Genomic DNA, 20,085 nt, shown 5'->3' with positions numbered 1-20,085 from the left:
GAAAAGTGTTAATAACTGCAGATAACACATTCACTGGCAATTCTTAATGGCAGAGACTGCTGGTTCCTTTGTGGCTTCTTTTATGCTGAATTATGGCACCGAAGCAAGCTGTTAATTATAAAAGCCTAAGATGAAGCCTTCTCGACACAGACCTGTAATTCTTATTTGCTCATCTGTCCTGGGGCATTATAGGCTCTACCCATGGGGTTGAAAGTACTTCTATATACTCATTTTAGTTCATGAAGAAAAAAGCTCTTTTCTATATCTACTCCTTCTGTTTGATTTTAAGAATTCAGGTTTCAGCTTCCAGGCAAAGCAATTTCAGGATACATAAAATAGAAACACCAGGATGGAGAGGATGCTTTTACGTGCTCGAGTCAGTGTCCAGGACATAATGTGTAGATTTGAATATATATATATTTAATCAATATATACTTATTAAGTGTATGTTTATTTAACTTATTTATTATCTTATAATTATATGTTGTCCCATCAGAACTTTGAATAAATCATTATACAGTAATATAAGTTATATATAAGTATATCAACCATATTAAATATATAAAAAATATCTTTATTAGATATTAAATATATAAATATGTTAAATACATTTATTTATATGTTCATTTATATTTAAAGCTTTTTTATTTTGTAGCAATTCTTGATTTATAGGAAATTGCAAATTTAGAACAAGGGGTTCCTCTATATTCTTCGTTAGCTTCCCCTAATGTCATCTTTCATAATCTGGGATCTATTTGTCAAACTAAGAACTTAACATTGGAATACTATTAACACAGCTACAGGTTTTATTGAGATTTTACTAGCTTTCCCATTACCATCCCTTTTCTGGGCCACGCTCCTGTCCAAGATGTCCCATTGCATATAGTTGTCATGTCTCCTTAATCCCTGGTCTGTGACACTTCCTTAGTCTTTCTTTGTTTATCATGACCTTGATCGTTTTGAAGAGTACTGGTCAGGTATTTTATTGATTGTCCCTCAATTTTTGGTTTGTCTGTGTTTTCTCATAACTAGAAAGGGGTTAGGGTTTCTGAGAGATACTAGAGAGAAAAAGTGTCATTCTTATCACATTATATCAAAGAGTACACATGATGAATTTGGCTCATCGTGGGTGATGCTAACCTTGATCATCTAGCTAGGGTAGTGTTTGCTAGACTGCCCCACTATCAAGTTACTTCTCCCCCCTTGCCATGGTCTGTCTTTTGGAAGCATCTCAAGGTGGGAGTTGGAGGAGTGGGGGTGGGGGGAGAGGATTAAGCTTCACCTACTTGAGGGTGGAGTATCTACATACATTATCTTCTTTCCTCTGTAAGGGAGAATTGTTGGATCTCCTATATTCATTTCTCCAATCATTTATTTATGTCAGTGTGGAACCATGGGTATTTGTTGTATTTTGGGCATAATCCAGTGCTATGTTATTTATCTCACTGTCATATTGTTCCAGCTTTGTCCATTGAGAGTTCTTTCAGATTCACTCTTGAGTCCCTTCAACATGCCCTGTCTTTCAAATCTTTATTCATTTTTTTGAGTACTTCCCCTTGTTGGCACTGAAAGACACTTCCTGTTTCTCTTGAATTTTCATGGCCTGAAATCCGCCATTATTTCAAGAAACCCCTTTTGTTGGAGAATCATACCTACTCCAGAAGCTTCAGCAGTGATGTTTACAGAGAAAACTTTGGCACAAAGTGGATCTACCTTGGACCCAGACTGGGAATTAAAGTGCAGTGCTCTCAGGTTGCCCTATAAGGGGCGTCTGGGCATGGATCCACAGGATTTGTATTGTGTGTGAGATAGCAGGGACACCTCTTCTTGGCTTTTTTGAAGTGATGTAGAGAAATGTGAATCCTTTTGCCCAGGCTCTCAACAGGAATTGGGATGTCAAAGTTAAGTATATCTAAGTCAAATATGCCTTTGTGGTTATTATCTATGGTTGTTAGTCTTTCAGAATTAATCTTAATGCTGCTATCCTAATAGTTGTTTCAGTTAGAAATCTCTCTTCTCAGACATGAATTGTTGTTGGAGGTTGTATGTGGATGTTATAAACAAAAAAATAGACCGGAGATGTCCTGCCGAGATTATATATTAGAGAAAGGTTGAGTAACAGCGAATTGTCTGCTAGCAGCAGAGAGATGATATGGAAGAAAAATTGCTGACTGATATTAATAAGTAAATGACTTTGGTCAGAATGCTCCTTAATAAAAGTCAAGTTTACTATTTTTGTAGCAGGATAACCTATTGATATATTACTTTTATGCTTTATTCACACTGTTGTAGAAGATTTAACTATAAAGGATTAATTCCCACTTGCTGTCCCCTGATGCTGTGATATAATAAGAATTATATACTTGCTCTTTGTCCCCAGTTCCTGGCACAGAATTCCCGAAGTCCTTGGAATCTCCTGGGCGATAAGGGTAAGAGGACCATCTTTGTTTTAATAATAATAATAATAATAATAATAATAATAATAATAATAATAATAAAAGTCCTTTTCAGCCATACCTGAGTTTATGCTAAGAGATGACTCTTTGAGGACGAGGGGTGGTTGTTGGAAGAGCCAGCCATGCCAGTAGAGGGTTAGAACCTTCACCCCTACCCCCTGACCTCTAGGAGGAGCTAGAGAGCAATTAATCACCAATAGCCAATAATTTCATCAATCGTGTTTACATCGTGAAGCCTCCATTAAAATTCTAAATGATGGGGTTCAAAGACCTTCCAAGTCAGTGAACACATCCATGTGCTGAGAGGTTGACACATCCCAACCTCACAGGAAGAGAAGCTGCTATGCTCAGGATTCCTCTGGACCTTGTTCTGTGTACCTCTTCTTTTGGCTGTTTACCTGCCAATCCTTTATAATAAACCAGCAATACTGAGTAAAATGTTTCCCTAATTTCTGTGAGCCTTGGATATCAAATTACCTAGTCTGAGGAGGAGATTGTGCGAACCTCTGATTGGTAGCCAAGTCAGTCAGAAGTCTGGAGGCCCAGGATTTGTGAGTGGCATCTGAAGTGGTGGCACCCTTGTAGGCCTGAGCCCTCAACATGGAGGGCCTGAGGCTAAGTTTTGGCAGTTAGTGTTAGAACTGAATTTTCAGGTGCCCAGTTAGTGTCCAGAAAGTTGAAAAATTGGTGGGTGTGGGTAAACATCTCACATGTTTGGTGTCAAATGTGTTGCGAACTGGGAAATAGTTTTTCTTTTACCCCTTTTATTCCCTCCCTCTGCTTTCTTAACACACATGCACACACACACACACACACACACACACACACACACACAGCATCACTCCCATATATTAGATATTAGGTCTTTGCTCTGGTGCTCTGGGATCCACAGCTTCTGGAAGAAATGAAGGTATTAGGAACTGGGAACCAGACTCTGAGGAGCAAGGATTTCAGCTAATTGTCTGAAAGAGGGAGAAAGGAAGGGGCTGGGATGGACTCTCTAGGAAACTATATTGTTCTGGAGTTGTCTGAACTGTGACACAGGAGCTGTGAAGGCGTGGAGTAGAAGGTCCGAATCTCGGCTTGTGGACAGCAGGAAGTGCCACTGAAAGGGACACCACCCGAGAGTGCCTGAGCCACAGGACAGGAAGCAATAGTGAAATAGCAGCCACAGACTGAGGGCTTCTTGCAGGGCTCTCCCATAATTCTAGGGAGAGCAAGGAACCTTGAAAATGATGACAGTATATATCAGCCTTGGTGAATGATGGATGTGGACCAGAATCACTTTGATTAGAAAAGTAAGGACAAATTACAGCATCTGAACTGGAAGAATGGCTATCATGACTCACAGGATTCAGCTCATAGTTGGGACTCATGACTCTGATTTACTGCAGTGAAAGGACACCAAACACAATCAGCAAAGGGGAAAAGTGCATGGGGCAAATCCAGGTGCAGGATTTCCGGGGTCCCATCCCAGTGGGGCCATAGCATGACCCTCATCCTCCCAACAGTGCATTATGACAACAGTGTGAATGTTGCCAACCAGGAAGGCTCATCAGAGACTCAACATCGAGGGTTTTTCCTGAGGACACCCTCTGCCTGGTGACACCCAAATCCAGACTCCCAGAAGGAAAATATAGGTTTGTCATAACCCACCTTGTTTGTACAAATAGTTCAGACAGAGTGAGATGCTTTTATCAGCTAATGGGGGGAGCCCTTCTAAAATCCAATGTCTCAGGGATCCACGGAGTCACAAGAAGAATGGGGGTACCTGGGTGTGGCAGTGTTCCCAGGCATCAGAGGGTGAAGTCAGCTGCAAACAGCGAGTCTAGGCACCAGCTTTCTGTGTGGTGTTGTCATAAACTGTGCACTGCTACACAACTGGGCGACTGGTCTCCAGGCCGGGGTCCAGCAAAAGGCAGAAGTGGACCAAGCCCCCCTCCCTGCAGCATGGGCCATGGTGCAGGAGTCCATAATGTTTGGAGACTCCAAAGGGGTCAAGGGCCTGAGATGAACATGCTTGGTCACAGGCAGGGTGAACATAGAGTTTGGAGGGAAACTAGGGAGACAAGAGTGATTGCTTTTCTGTGAGGGCTCACTGAAGAGTGGGGGGTGCAGACTTTCAGCTCCAGGGCTAGAGGCTGGAGTGCCACCATGTTCCTCCTGTCCAGTGCTGAAAGCCTTCAGGGAGAAAAACAGTGTCACATGGTGCAACCTGGAGCCACTTATACTGAAGCCGGCCCCCTGACAAGGTGGTTGCAATTCTGCCCCCCCGGCAAAGACCCCTGAGAATGAGTGCAAGAGGCCTTTCCCCCAGAAGACCAGAAGGAACAACTGGATTGCACCAAATTTATGGATCATAGAGGGCAGCAGAGCTTCGGCTCATGGGGAAAACGGTATATAGCATTTGTTGTGTTTTTATTCTTTAGTCGTCGGGTATTATTTTTTTCAGTTGTTTTCTTATTTTTCAACTCCTTTTTCATTCTTTTTAAAACATTTCTTTAAAATATACATTTTATATATACATATGCTTTATTTTTTGTTGCCTTTCATTGTATTTTATGTCGTTTTATTTTTGTATATATTTAAGTTTTGGTAGATGCATACGTTTTTCTTTCTTCCTTATTTTAATTTCTTTTAAAAAGCAGATCAAAATACACCAGGATCTAGTTTTTTTTGTTTTGCTTTGTTTTGTTTCTTGTTTTCCTTTTCTTTCTTTTTTTTTTTTTTTTGAGTTTTTTTCCCCTGATGTTATTGTTGTTATGGTGTTTTTTTTCTTTCTTCTTTTCTGCATAAAATGATGAGATGGAGAAATTCACCCCAAAAGAAATTTACCCCAAAATTTACCCAAAAACTACTACAGGAGGTAGTACTCACTGCCAGAGATTTAATCAATACAGATATAATGAAGATATCTGAACTAGAATTTAAAACATTTATAAAGATAATAGCGGGGCTTGGAAAAAAGCGTAGAAGACACTAGAGAGTCCCTCTCTGTAGAAATTAAAGAACTAAAATGTAGTCAGGCCAAAGTAAAAAAAAAATGCCATTAGCAAGGTGCAGTCCCAAAAGGAGGCTATAAAAACGAGAATGAACGAGACAGAAGAGTAAGTCAGTGATATAGAAGACAAAATGATGGAAAATAAGGAAGCTGAATAGTGCTTGGGCGTTGACTATTTCATTACTCCTAGTTAAATACTTACAATGTGAATGCATAGTTTGGATCTAAAGAAGATGTGAAGGAGTACCGATAGAATAATATAACCCCATCATTGATCCTGAAATGTAAAATAAATGCTTTGTGACAATCAGGAGATTGGGAGTGTGCGTGTATGTGTGTATGGGTGTCTCTCTGTGTGTAAGACTAGTGACTTAATGGTAGTAATAAAACCATTGGGTATATCTCTACTAACAATGAATCAAAGGACTTGCAATTTTTGCAGAAAGAGTTCTAGATTAGGCATCCAGATCTGTGAGTGCTAATTTTCTGTCTTAGCTCCTTGGCCTTGGACAAATCACTTTGCTTTTGTGAGTCTGTTTCCTAAATTGTCCTTTATTGAAATCCAAAATAAGGAAGTTATTCACTTTATTTCTATTTTTTAGTAGTTATCCTTAAATTTTAAACTTGTTAAATTTGCCTAAAATTAATCAGTATCTCTACTCTTGGGGCTGGTAATATTGATACTCAACCCAAAGGCAAATCTTCAGACTTTCCCGCTAATGCATTGGGAATACCAGATACTCACTTTGACAGATCTATCTACCTCTCTACTGAGAGGAAGTCTGCTGGATGGAAAGAACACCTGCCTGGAAATAAGAGACAGCTGAGGAGCCATGCTTTTATTCCTCATCTATGTCACCCTTCTTAGTAAGATACCGTTATGGCGGGAACAGCCATCCTGCAATCATGAAGGGACCAGTTGGAGAATGTAGTCAATACACTGAGGACTACAAATGGAAATTTTGTAAGAGTCTAGATCCTCTGAGTCATTCCTAAATTACTGAAAAAACCCTGGACTGTCTACCTTGGAATTTCTTATAATGATCCCATTATTTAAGCCACTCTTTGGTTGGATATTTGCTTTTTCGAGCCAAAAATATTCTACATTTCTACATGATACAATCCACTTCCTGAAAAATATAAAAACCCTATAAAATAGAAGCAATTCAAGAGTGACTTCAAAATACCTCCATTAAATCTACTAATCTGCTCCTCTGTGTACCTTCACCGTGCTTCCCTTCTGTGACAGTGGATGACTGTCCATGCTCCCGTATAAAGTCTCCCCCTCCATTTGTGCAACATCCTTTTATACCTCACATTCTCCACTTACTTTCTCCTCTCCTGAGCCCACTCCATTCAGGCTTTTTTCTTGACCACTCTTCAGAGATGCTTATCAAAGTCACTGATGACTTCCATGTTCCCAAATCCAATAGCTAATTCTCAGTTCACATTTTTTAACCCACCAGGAGCATTTGACACATCATTACTTTCTTTTTCAAACGTGTCTTCCTACATACTAGGGCTCCTCCTCACTCTCCTTTGAGAGTTCCTTTCAACTTCCTGACCTCTAAATGTTGGAGTGCCTCAGGGCTCAGTATTCACAGCTCTTCTAGTCTCCATCTACATTACCCAGGTGATTTGATTTAATTATATTCCATTACTATAGTAGTGAATCCCAAATATTTTGGCTCAGAATGACAGCTCAGTATATCCATCTATCTAGTAGACATCTAGGTTTGGTTGTGTAAAGGGCATTTCAAATTTAACATTGTTTAAAACTATACTCTTTATTTTCCTTAGAGTCATCCTTGATGCCGTTTTTTTTAAGTTAATTAAAAAAATTTTTAAAAGATTTTATATATTTATTTAATTGAGAGAGAGAGCCAGAGAGTACAAGCAAGAGAAGGAGAGGGAGAAGCAGACTCCCTGCTGAGCAGAGAGCCCGATGTGGGGCTCAATCCCAGGATCCTGGGATCATGACCTGGGCTGAAGGCAGAAGCTTAACCGACTGAGCCACCCAGATGCCCCTGTTTTCAAAAAATTTTAAAGATTACTTATTTATTTGAGAGAGAGGGAGAGAGAGCATGAGTAGGGGGAGGGGCAAAATGAGAGAGGGAAGCAGACTCCCCACTGAGCAGGGAGCCTGACATGGGGCAGGATCCCAGGACCCCAAGTTTATGACCTGAGCCAAAGACAGATGCTTAACCAACTGAGCCCCATGTTGTTTTTTTTTTTTTTTTTTAAGATTTTATTTATTTATTTTGGCGGGGAGGGGCAAAAGGAGAAGGAGAGAGAAAATCCCAAGCAGACTCCCCACCGACTGTGGAGCCTGACCCAGGCCTTGACTCGAGATTCGATCCCACAACCCCAAGATCACTACCTGAGCTGACTCAAGAGTCAGACATTTAACCAACTGAGCCACCCAGGCACCCCGGCTTTTTTTATTTTTTTAATTTGTATTCTGTGTCAGGTCAACTAGCAAATGCCTCTTGGTTCCACTTCTACTCCTATTATCCTTGTCCAAACCACTATCGACTCTTACCCACATTATTGCAACAGATTCTAAATCAGTTAAAGATTGAATCTGACTATGATTAAATTGCTCACAAAAGTACTTTTTTTTTTTTCTTGGACTAGAATTATTCAGATAGCAGAGGGTAGATAATACCACAAATAAGTAATGGAGCCAGCTGGATGTAAGATCTCTTTCCCAGCATAATCACAAGGAGTTTTGATTGCTTCTCTTTCCTAACACTGTTGTTCTTCCCCACTTTTGTGAATAAGGGCAATAAATGCCAGACCTACACTTTGGTTTTCCTGAAAGATTGCTCCTAATTCTTAACACTACTTCCCTAGGACAGGCATGTGACCTCCCATTTTTCTCTCCACAGATACAGCACTGCAAAGGATGTGCTGAAGATGGTCTTGGTTTTGACCTTGATTTCTCCCACTTTTAATAAACCCGAGGGAATCGGAAATTGCAGGGAGCAGCAGGCAGCCATAACCTGACCCTTGCTTGGCCCTTCACAGAGCAAAATACTGTGGCACTCATTAAATATTCAGCAATCTATTCCCAGTCTAAAACAAACAGAGGTGATCTTTTCAGACCATCCAGTGGGTCTGCATTACAACTGAAGAATGACTTTCCTGCTTCATTAAACATTTAGGCTACTTCTTGGCTTGGTGCAGCTGCGTATAATCGTTGACAGCCGATTGAGCCTAGCAGTGTAGACTCTTTTTTTAATGCAAGGAAACTTCCATTATATTCTTACTGATGATCCTTGGCAAAGATGATAGGAGGGGATATGGAAGCATCAGAAAGACAACTAAATATAGAAAACATCCCAGAAAATTGGCATGCGAATGCAAGTGTTAGAGCTCTCCAATATGGAGGATGTTTAATGATAACATTATATCATTTATTTGTTTTGAAATGCATTCTCTCTTGCTCTGTGGTCTGGATGAAAGCACAAGAGATTTCAAAGAGCTTGGCTGAAAGCACAAGAGATTTCTCAGAGCTTACCTAAGACCATTCATAAACTTGTGCTAACATTCCTACTAATGATGACCTAAGATACCAAGAATTTAAGCTCTAGAAGTACCTTCAACTTGTTCCTTTGCATTTAGTGTAGTTTGGCCCTCCCTCAATAAAGATTTTTATTATTAGTCGTTTTAAGAGCCCACCTATGATTGTGGTTGTCAACTGCTGCTTTTGTAGCACGTGTTCAAATGTCCCCAAGTAAGTGCTGAGTGTACTGGCAACTCAGAGAGCCTGTGTTCCCACTGAACTGTTAGATGCCAAAAATAGGAACTGCTGTGTATTTGTGAAATACTTTAAAGTTGTGCTTACAACTTCTTTTTTTTTTAATTTATAACTTTGGATTTCTTCTTCTACCCCCCCAAAACCAATGAAAATTTAAAAGATATTAAGTGCGAACTCATTGTAAATAGAAGGTCAAAAGCGTTTGGTTTTCCTTATACTTTCTCTCTAGTCCATCGATCTTTTCTTGTTGTTGGTAGCCTCCTCCTCCTGCTGCCGGAGAACCAACTCCAAAAAGTCTTTGTTGCATCGATCCCACACTGCTCCAAGGTTTGCTCAAACCCTACCTTGGAGCAGGGGCTTTTTCTTGATTTTTTTTTTTTTATTTATTTATGATAGTCACACACAGAGAGAGAGGGGTGGGGGGGCAGAGACATAGGCAGAGGGAGAAGCAGGCTCCGTGCACCGGGAGCCCGACACGGGATTTGATCCCCGGTCTCCAGGATCGCACCCTGGGTTAAAGGCAGGCGCCAAACCGCTGCGCCACCCAGGGATCCCTAATGTAGCTTGTCATAGAAGGTATTTCATGGGATAACTCTGTTTTGGCCTAATTCTTCTGCATTCTGCTGGTCCCTGCATATCATTTAGTCATGAAATTTCAAGCTGAATTTTCAAGCTGAATCTGACCTCAGAAATTATCTAATCGAACTTACTAATTTTATAGCTGTGACTCTAAGGTCTAGACAGGCAACACACACAGCCTAAGGATTGTTTCAACTCCTTCTCTATTTTCTCAGTCTGTTTTCTCTGCCGTGGGATAAGATTTTCCTATTTGTCCTCAGACCCCTGGCCTTTATGATGCTCTATTTTATTTCCTTAACATGACCTTTTCCAGGGCATGCCTTTCTGGATTGTAAACTTCTCCATTTTGTTGTATCTCTCCAGCTCCATCATTGTGTGGGGGGGAGGGGGGAGTGGTGGTTGATTCTTGACACCCAGATCTTGTCATCTTCTGCCCTAAACACATATATTAAACCAAGAAGAAACCGTATATAAACAATGCCCCACTTCCTCTGATGGTAGAGTCAAGAAATGTGTTGTTGAGTCTTTGTCTTTATATCATATAGCTGGTGACAAAGTGTCCTATCCATCAGATGTCCATGCTTTGTTTCTAGAAGCCATAACACTCAGAAAGTTGATACCAAGAAACTGCTTAAGTTTTATCCTGCTTCCTTCCCTTAAGGTTCACATTTGCCGCTTAGATTTTATTCTTTCTACTGAATTTCTGTGTCACAGATATCCCCCCTACATTTTATTAAAGTATGTGACATAAAATAATAAAATAAAATAAAATAAAATAAAACAAAACAAAACAAAACAAAACAAAATATTAAATAATGTAGCAAGAGTATTCACTGGCCCAGCTCCCATGCATACATCTTCAGGAAACTCCCATTTTTCCACTTTCTTTTGTGGTTTTACATTTTGCTTTGTTAACTCTTGCTTCAGATCCTCTAGGTTAAGTAAGATCCAAAATGGCACATCATTTTTTTCATTTACATGGAGACATAAAATGGCCAGAATCAGCATCCCCTTCACTGTACAGAGTCAGCCAACCCTCTCGTACCTGGCCCCTTGACTAACCGTTTTTAGACGTCGGGCTGAGCACCAGCTCCCTCAGCATATTACTCCTGCTGTCAGATTATCGCACTGTAAAGTACATTAGCCACATTCCAGGACCAGAGTTTTACCCTGGTCATCTTGATAGGGTTTTGCCAGCTCCAGGCACATGCTGTGAAGTAAGAGACCCTTAGGTGTTTATTTAAGTGGACCTATTTTAATTTGAGTTCCTAGCAACATTTTCCTAATAAATGTTTGGGTTGCTTCTTCACATTTGCTTGATTTCTTTCCCATTATATTTATGAGCTTCCCACCAATGGTGCCTTTTCTAGTTCTTGACTCCCTTATCTCCTTCTTCAGAGGATTTATTCTGAATTTGCCAAACGCACAGCAATTCCTGGGTCCAGTGTTTATTAGTAGTGTCTGTGGTTTCTGGTTTTGAATAGTCTCCCTATTTTCCTTCATGGTGAATCCTCGCCAGCTCTTGTTTTATCATGCGCTTCCTTCTCTGCTCTGTACACCTCTCTCTGCCTTCCATCTGGATGAAGACCCTGGGGATGAAGAATGTGATCTCAAGATTCCTGGCACAAAAGCAACCATACCCTCCACATACCCACTGTAGGGACTCAGGATGACTGGTGAATCACAGTTAACATGAAGAGAATCATTTGAGAGATGTTGAAGGCCAAATCTCTGAGCTCACATGCCCAGATTCCTGAAATATGATGAATAGATTTCCCAGGAGGCTTCGACCTAGAACTGCAGTACATGTACACAAACACAATACCAAAAAAAAAAAAAAGAGAGAATGAGAGAGAGAATAACAGAGAGAGAAGAAAAGAAAACCTTGATGGCACATTCACAAGGGTAAAAATTAATTATGTGTGCATTTATGTGAGTCCAAATCTCTTGTTCCTACTCATGGTAGCAGTGTTTGGTGGTGTTCGTTTTGGGCGATAATGGGTTTTCTCCCCTTGCAGGGTCTCTGGGAATGGTTTCCATGTATGTTTCTGAAAAAACACACTCCCGGGCCACTGACACCAATGGGGAGGTGAGACATCGTGTTTCCAGCCCTTTCCTATAACAGAGATCCCAAGAGACTGCTGTATTTCCATATTTATGATTCATTTCAAGGGCTTTCCAGGTTTGGGAAATGGGAGACCTCTTGCCTAAGCTCTTCCAACAGAGGTGGGAACTGATGTGAAGGGCCTCGGGCCTGGGAGAGATGGGTGGGCCAGATGGGCAATTTGGCTGGCCTCCCAAATCTCTACTCTCAGCCAGCAGCTTAGAACATCACCCAGAACTGCAGCTGAGCCACTGTACTCTGCTGTATAGGTTCTAACAAAGCCTACTGTAGAGAAGTGCCAGGCAGTCCGAGGCCCTTGTTGGTGCTCTTGATCATAAGCCAATGGACTTGAACCATGATGGTTGGCTTGAGGTGGTTTTATTAGTGGTCATCAGGAGAACTCGGTGTCATGGGGCCGCTTCTGTACTGGCTGTAAGGCAACGGAGGGCATTTCCCAGCACATGACAAGGGTTACCTCTATGAGGTGACATGTGAGAAGCATCCTTTAGGATCCACCATTAGCGCTTCTGTTGCATTTTGTTTTCCATTGTCTCACAGCTAATCATGGAGTTGCTCAGCTCTCCTCTTGTGCCCTCACTAGGTTGTAAACTCCAGGCAAGCAGGCCCTGACTTCACTCATCCCCACATGCCTCCTGCCTACAGCACTGGCCCCAGGAGGAGTGGAATGTCTGCAGAAGGAACTTCCTAGAAGTGCTGATTGAGAGTGTGGAGAGTCAGTCTTTCAGGGGTGGTCATGGAGCGTTCGGGTAGCAGAAGACCTTTCTGTAGCTGGGAGAGTTTTGAAAAATCTGTTCTCAAGTTCTTACAGCAGGGGATGCATCATGTTTTGAAAAAGTATTTAAGGGAAGGGAGACTGCGGGTTTTGGTGAGTCGTCTGAGGATAGACACATGACCAAAAGGCAGGAGTTGATGTGGCAAAGCAAACAAGCCTGTCTCACTTCATCCCCCCTCTCCCCGTTTCCCCCCAAGTTCCCAGTTTAAGCTCATCTCTTTAGGGGAACTTTTTAGTCCTGTTTAATCAGGAGAGGAGAAATGTGGGGCAGAGACAGAAATTTACAGGGAGAGGTGTGATATTCTGAAAAATGTGTATGTTCTTTGAAATAAAGTACAGATTTGCATTTTCTGACCCGAAGTATCTGGGTTGTGTTGAGGGAGGATCCGGAGTGTCACAGCAGGGATGCAAAGAGAAAGATCCAACGTCCAGCCCTTGACATCTAGAGGAGGACTTCTGGGTATGCAGAAAAGCATTTGTTTTGAAAGTCAAGCTTTGTGGCGAGAGAATTTCTTTAGCACCTGTCAAGAGCTGTCCTGCGGACTAGATCATAATAAAAGGCAGGGATGGAGAGGAGTCAGCATGTGGCAGGGTAGGTGGCATGTGTGAACGAGGAGAGAAAATGAGGGGAAGCAGGCGGTGAAACACGGGTGCCCCAACCACCCCAATTTGGGCTGATGTCCAGAAGCCTCGATAAATTGGTGGAGACAAAAGCAAAGGGTTGTGTGTCCTGAACCGTCCTGGTCCCTGGGAGATTGGCAGGTGGATACTGGTCAGTACATCGACCAAGGCTCATCTCAGAAGTTGTCATGACAGCTGGGCCTGAGGCAGCCCCCAGATCTCCACAGCCTGCCGGAAGTTTGCAGGGGGCCAGCGGGCCCGAAGAGGCCCACTGAAGAAATTCAGAGACTTGGGGAGAACCACCTGGAGCCTGAGGTCAGGAGGACGAAGCTGCAGAGTAAGGGCAGGCGGCCAGCCCGCTGGAGTGTGGTGGCAGATGACACAATACTGTTGGGGCTCCTGGGTGGCTCAGCGGTTGTGTCTGCCTTTGGCTCAGGGCGTCATCCCAGGGTCCTGAGATCGAGTCCCCGTGGAGCCTGCTTCTCCCTCTGCCTGTGTCTCTGCCTCTCTCTCTCTTTGGGTCTCTCATGAATAAATAAATAAAATCTTAAAAAAAAATGCTGCCCCCAGGGGGCAGGTGGATGGGCCTGTTGAGCCTCACCGGTCACCAGTGCAGGGCACAGACCAGATCTTTACTGTGAACAAGGACTGGCCCCTGGAAGGAAGGGGAGAGACCAGCTATAGAAGAGCTGCCCTCAGGAAAGTCTCTCACGCATTGAATCCATGGGGTATATATTAGCCCTTTGGGGTAAATAGTAGCTTTATTTTGTGGCTGAAGAAGCTATGGCTCTAGAAATTGAGAGTAATTTACCCAATTTTTCCAAGGGCCAGCAGACTCGTGGCGAAATTCAGCACTCAACACCAGCAGTTCATGCGGGAGCATCACTTTCTCTGCTCCGTTGAAGCTTTTTATATTTTATATTTTCTGGTTTCTACTTATAGATGTCTTGCTTCATTTTGAAAGGTGCCCAGAATTCTTCCAAGATACACACTCCAAGCAGATAAAATGCAATGTGGCTTGGTACTGTGGTAATGACTCAATCAATTGCCTTTTAATAAAAATGCTGCAGTGACCTCAAATGGAAAACTCCATATAGGATGAGAGCAGCTTTGGGGGAAACCCCTGATGTGTTCTCTCAGTTGATTTTATTTTTTAAAAGATTTTATTTATTCATGAGACATGCTAAGGACTCGATCTCAGGACCCTGGGATCATGACCTGACCTGAAGACGCTCAATCATTGAGCAACCCAGGCGTCCCTCTCAGTTTGTTTTATGGCTCACTTATTTGGAGCTTATTGGATTTACATTTTATACTCCAAACTCAAGAGAAAATAGTCAAACATAGCAGAATGTTGAATGTCCACCCAGGACGCATTTTCCATTTTTCTCTGTTTTGCCGATGGTCAGAGCCTGTGATAAAGATCTCCTCCATACCTGTGTTTTTCTCAGCAGCTAACCAAAGCAGAAAAACCATTGATTGCCTCATCAGGATTTTGTCATATTTTACATTTCAAGTTTTTCTTGAGAGTTAAAAACAATACATATATATTTGTCAGCAGACAAAACCAACAAAGGAAGAGGTGGCAAAGGAGTGAGCGCTTGGCCTGAACAGGATACACTCTTCCTCATAGTGACCTGAGGTCAGGGGAGCTTAGGGCGCCGGGTAGTTAGAGCCTATCCCAGGCCAGTACACTGACCCATGGCCCCCCCATCTCCCCCCATCAGCGTTTCCCCAGTAAGTTCAACTGTAAAACATGTAAGACCGCAAGTGGACAGAGGCACATGTCAACTGTGACAAGCAGGCTGAATGCCACTCCTTTAATTCTATTGAGACCAAATGGGTACTTACATCCTATGTTTAATTTGAACTTTAAATGTCATTGGTGCAATATGTATTTTGCTTAAAGACGGGCCAAGGGTTACTGCTGGGAATTCTACCAAGGCTTACATAAGTCAGACGTAGTGGTTCGGGAATGTCTTGATCCCCAGAAAAGTAGAGTAAATTGGACATAGATAAGTCCTCGCTGGGGTTTTTGAAATTGCTGAACGTTTATTTAGATTTGAAAATATTGGGGATGACTAAGACAACATGGTTAGCCCTAGACTGGCTGTGTTTGTCTTTGGGTGCCCGCATGACACAGAGCATTTCCTGCACTCCATGGCCAGGCACAGTGCCCGGTCTGGGTTTTAAAAGATGGGGAGCAGAGCCTGGCAAATGCTTTTCTTGGATGCTGGCAGTAGTTGGGATCTTTAAAATAGAACAGTAAGACTTCAGATCGTGATCCCAAAAGGGTTATTATACCCACACCACTAGGGAGTTAAATTTAATGAGTCTTAGAAAATAAAATGTGATCACTTCTCTCAAGAAAAATTATAACATCCTTCTAATATATGCAAATTCAGCAGAAGTTAGAATATCCCAGGACTTCTCACTTAGCTGATTCTTTTTAAGTTAATCTAATTTTTTTTTTTAAATGATAGGCACACAGTGAGAGAGAGAGAGAGAGAGGCAGAGACACAGGCAGAGGGAGAAGCAGGCTCCATGCACCGGGAGCCCGATGTGGGATTCGATCTCGGGTCTCCAGGATCACGCCCTGGGCCAAAGGCAGGCGCTAAACCGCTGTGCCACCCAGGGATCCCAAGTTAATCTAATTTTAAATAAATTTAGGTATACTTAAAAATTACCGTAGGATTGCAACAGCTTTACAGGAGTTGAGAATTACAGCACCATGAATTAGGAGATTAGAGGAAAAAAATTTCTCATAGTTCGCCATTGGAGCTGACATCCTTTTGGTGTGTTCATCATTGATCCCTCAGCTGACCGCCCTCCCCCGCCCCGAATCACCTGAGAAGCTTGTTACAGTGCAGATCCCAGGTTCCTTTTCTGAGTCAGAGTCAATGCAGGTAGGATTCCATAAATTTATATTTTTAACAAGCTCCCCAGTTGATTCTGATTTGCAGCTGCGTGATTAGCTTATTAGCTACTCAGGGGATCGTTTTATCACCAGTTCATCCAGAGGGCTCATTCCAGGCTTTGCTGCACAGATCACCTCTTCCTAAAGGCAGTGGGAAGCCACTAAAGACTCCAAGTGAGAGGTGACCCAATCTCACTTGCTTTTTAAAGCTTATTCTGGAATTAGTTCATAGGTAGACTATGAGGGGAGCCAGACTTGGATTCATGAGGATGGGTCATGGAACATGGTGAGGCTGAAGTGTAATTAGAAGGTGGCTTTGGGGGGATCCCTGGATGGCTCAGTGGTTGAGTGCCTGCCTTCGGCCCAAAGTCTGATCCTGGAGTCCCGGGATCAAGTCCCACGTCGGGCTCCCTGCATGGAGCCTGCTTCTCTCTCTGCCTATGTCTCTGTCTCTCTTTTGTGTCTCTCATGACTAAATAAATAAAATCTTAAAAAAAGAAGTGGCTTTGGTAGCACCTAGTGATGACTGGATTCTACAAAGAAATAGCAATACTTCTTCCAGGCTCAGGGAATAATCAAGACGGTAAGGACTCCTCGTTAAGATCGATCACACAATAATTTTATTTGTATACATGTTTTCTTATAATTTGTCTCAAGTACTTTTCCAAAAGGTGGTGTTTAAATGATGTATCTAACTTAGGCAAAAAATAACTATCATTAGACTGTAATGAAAACTTCAAGAGGGAAAAGTAACTTTACAGTGCAGAAATCAGGCAGGCTTCACCTTAGCCAAGTGATCCAAATTGATGTCACCAGGAGTAAGTCTTACGCACACCGTGTACCCCCTGATGGGACGCAACGAGAAGGGCACAACATCACATCCGGTGTATTCTTACCCAACCTGCATAACCTCATTCTGGTAATGAGAGAACATCGGATAAACTAAAAATGAAGGACATTCTACAAAATAACTGGCCGGTCCTCTTCAAATGTGTCAAGGGCAATGAAAGACCAAAAAAGAGGCAGTCACAGGTGGAAGACTGAGGAGACATGACCACCAAATAAAACGGACCTGGGGCAGAGAAAGGACACTTAGTGGGAAAACTGGCAAAATGTGAATGGGGTACGTAGGTTATTTAATAGTACCGTAGCCTGTGGTGGTTTCCAGGTTTTGATAATTATCAAAATTATTATCATGGAAGATGTTACAATTAGGGAAACCTGAGCGAAGGGCCTACAGAAAAAACAAAAGTGGGGGGGCCTACAGGAGTTCTCTCTGTACTGTTTTAGCAATTTTTCTGTATACCTAAATTACAAACTTAAATTATGAACATTCATTTTTGCCACAATTAAAAAAGGGATTAGTAAAAGATACCTTCTAATGGGATACATGCTTCTGTGATGAAATCACTGGTGCTTGAAGCGATGCGTGTATAAGGTGCAAAATCAATGTGAACTCCTTCTGGTTCCCGTGCAACTAATAATTTTCCTTCTTCACCAATTTGGACTGGTTGAGGCTGCCGAACCTCTGAATTTCCACTATCTTCATCACTTCTCTAGGCCAAAGCTCTTGAGATTGTGGGATTGCTGGGGGGTGGGGGTGGGAGGGCTCCCGCATGACAGGTGAGGCCATGTGATTGCACTCTGGGGCTGAACGCCTGAGAGCAAGAGTGAGAGAGGCAAACTGTCTGCAATATCTGTTCTCTACTTTCCCTTCTGGAATCATCTCTTCCTAGATATATCTCCCCATTCTGATTATTCTCTCCCATGCCAAGTAAATCTGAAACCCGCTTTAACCCACTTGTTAATCCCTTGCAGCTTTGCTAGTCCCTTGGAACTAGCAAAAGCAGCTCAGAATTTCAGGTGTTAACAACAGATGAAGCCCCTCCAGAGTTATTTTCCCTCTCAGAAGACCTGCCTTTAACCACCATCTGGGATGAACCAGGGGGGGATTTTATTTATACTCTGAGGCAAGACGAGAGCAGTGGCGAGCTGGGGAGTTCCTGGTGTTTCTGGAGCCGTGCAGGTACGTGCAACTTCGAGGAGCTAGGGTTGCAGGGAACCTTGTACTCTGGGCCTGGCCAGTTGCAGGGCCCACGCCTGAATGTCCTGGGAGAAGTGACTCGGAGTTACCTGTGTTAACATCCATCATTTTCCCCAGAATTCAGAGTGGTTGTGATTTGATGCTGACCTTGTTTTCAGGTTAACCTCAGATTGACTCCCTGGAAGCTCTTGCTTTGATCCCAATGCCATTGCAATTTTGCACCCAGAGAACAGCATTATATCTTCGTTGCCAACTCAAAGTGTAAATCACCTTCTAACCCACATGCTACCATTAAGGTAGTTTGTTCACAGTTCCTGGGGTGATGTGGCATTAATCCCACAAATGGCCACCAGGACAACTTCTCTAGAGAAAATGGTAGCTTTCTCAGTGGTTTACTCCGTGTTCAGTGGACCCCCCCCCCCCCTTCTCTTTGTGTCTCCTGGGAAGCCTGGGAAGCAGATCCAGGGCATTGTTTGCAGGACATGGTATCAACCGTCTGGTCTAAAGGAGCAGACTCAGGAGAGGGAGAGCTGTGCCCCGAGAGGTGACCTCTGATTTAAGGACCACTGCTCAAAATAGTCCTCATAGTCCTCCTGGTCCTCCAGGCCCGAACCCGATAAACGAGCTTTAATCTCAATTGTTCCCTGTCACCTGCCTTTTATTTGACATTGCAATTCTCCAGCTGGCTATTCCTGGATGCTGCTTATCCAGAGATTCATTTGTGTCTCCTCATTTCGCTGCCAGAGTTAATTTTGACTTTGTTTTTATTTATTTATTGTTTTAAAGATTTTATTATTTATTTGAGAGTGAGCACAAGTAGGGGAGGAAGGGCAGAGGGAGAGGAAGAAGCCCTGATGCAGGGCTTGATCCCAGGACTCTAAGATCATGATCTGAGCCGAAGGCAGACACTCAACCAACTGAGCCACGCAGGCACCCCAGTTTTGACTTTGTTGAAGTATAATTTACACGTCATAACATTTACCCATTTCACGTGTGCAATTCAATGGCTTTTTTTTTTTTTTTGCAAAAGTAAAAACTTTACTCAGTTGTGCCTCCATTACTGTAATCCAGTTTTAGAACATTTTCATTGTCCTAATAAAATCCTTTATGCCCATATACCATATACCCCCAACTCCAGGCAACCTCTTATCTATATTCTTCTGTGTTATTATAGATCTTTTTTTTTTTTGGCATTTCATATCAATGGAATCCTACAGTAGACGGTCATTTGTGTCTGGCTTCTTTAACTTAGCATAATGTTTTTGAGGTTCATCCATGAGGTAGGTAGCGGATCAGTGTTATTCTTGTGATGGTGGGTTCCTACTACCCCAACCTCAGAATTCCTTAAAGGTGCTAAGACCACCTGCTCATTAAATGGTCCTCCCACTTATTTTTCCTCTTCTCCTGGAGTCGGTTTTCCATATTATTGGGTCTGACTCTGTTCTCGCTGCTCAGGATGGACGGCCTCCCCTGGATGAACTACCGCCCAGCCCTGCCCTCTCCAGTCCTCCCCACTATGTTCAGGTCTTGGTTCAAATGATACTTCCTTGAAGGAGTATCCTCTCTAACCTCCTTGACTAAAATAGCATCCCTTGTCCTGAACTATTTCACTTGTCCTCCTGTTTCTTCATAGTTTCTTAATTCCTGAAATCATATTTTCTGTTTGTCTTTTTAAATATTTTTTGAATTGGAATTGCCATATAACACTAAATTAGCTTCAGGGGTACGTGATTCAGTGTATGCATATATTGCAAAATTATTACCACAGCAAGCCTAGTTAACACCCATCATCATATAAATGTATATT

At 42.5% G+C, this 20,085-nt stretch overlaps 1 protein-coding gene across 3 annotated transcripts in view; it reads left to right on the top strand.

The window, feature by feature from the left end:
* Positions 1-20,085, top strand: part of LOC140636573 (uncharacterized) — a 139,278-nt gene that overhangs the window by 79,485 nt on the left and 39,708 nt on the right. For all 3 annotated transcript variants that reach the window (XR_012033772.1, XR_012033771.1, XM_072831938.1), the window contains one exon: positions 2,381-2,429. Coding sequence is in view for 1 of the 3 variants with exons in the window: in XM_072831938.1 (XP_072688039.1) it covers positions 2,381-2,429 (49 nt within the window). In the remaining 2 variants the exon portion in view is untranslated. The remainder of the gene's footprint in view (positions 1-2,380; positions 2,430-20,085) is intronic.

This window comes from Canis lupus, chromosome 7, assembly GCF_048164855.1.
Source record: "Canis lupus baileyi chromosome 7, mCanLup2.hap1, whole genome shotgun sequence".
Classification (NCBI taxonomy): domain Eukaryota; kingdom Metazoa; phylum Chordata; class Mammalia; order Carnivora; family Canidae; genus Canis; species Canis lupus.
Note: the sequence above shows the minus strand (reverse complement) of the source record. Positions and strands in the feature narration are given on the sequence as shown.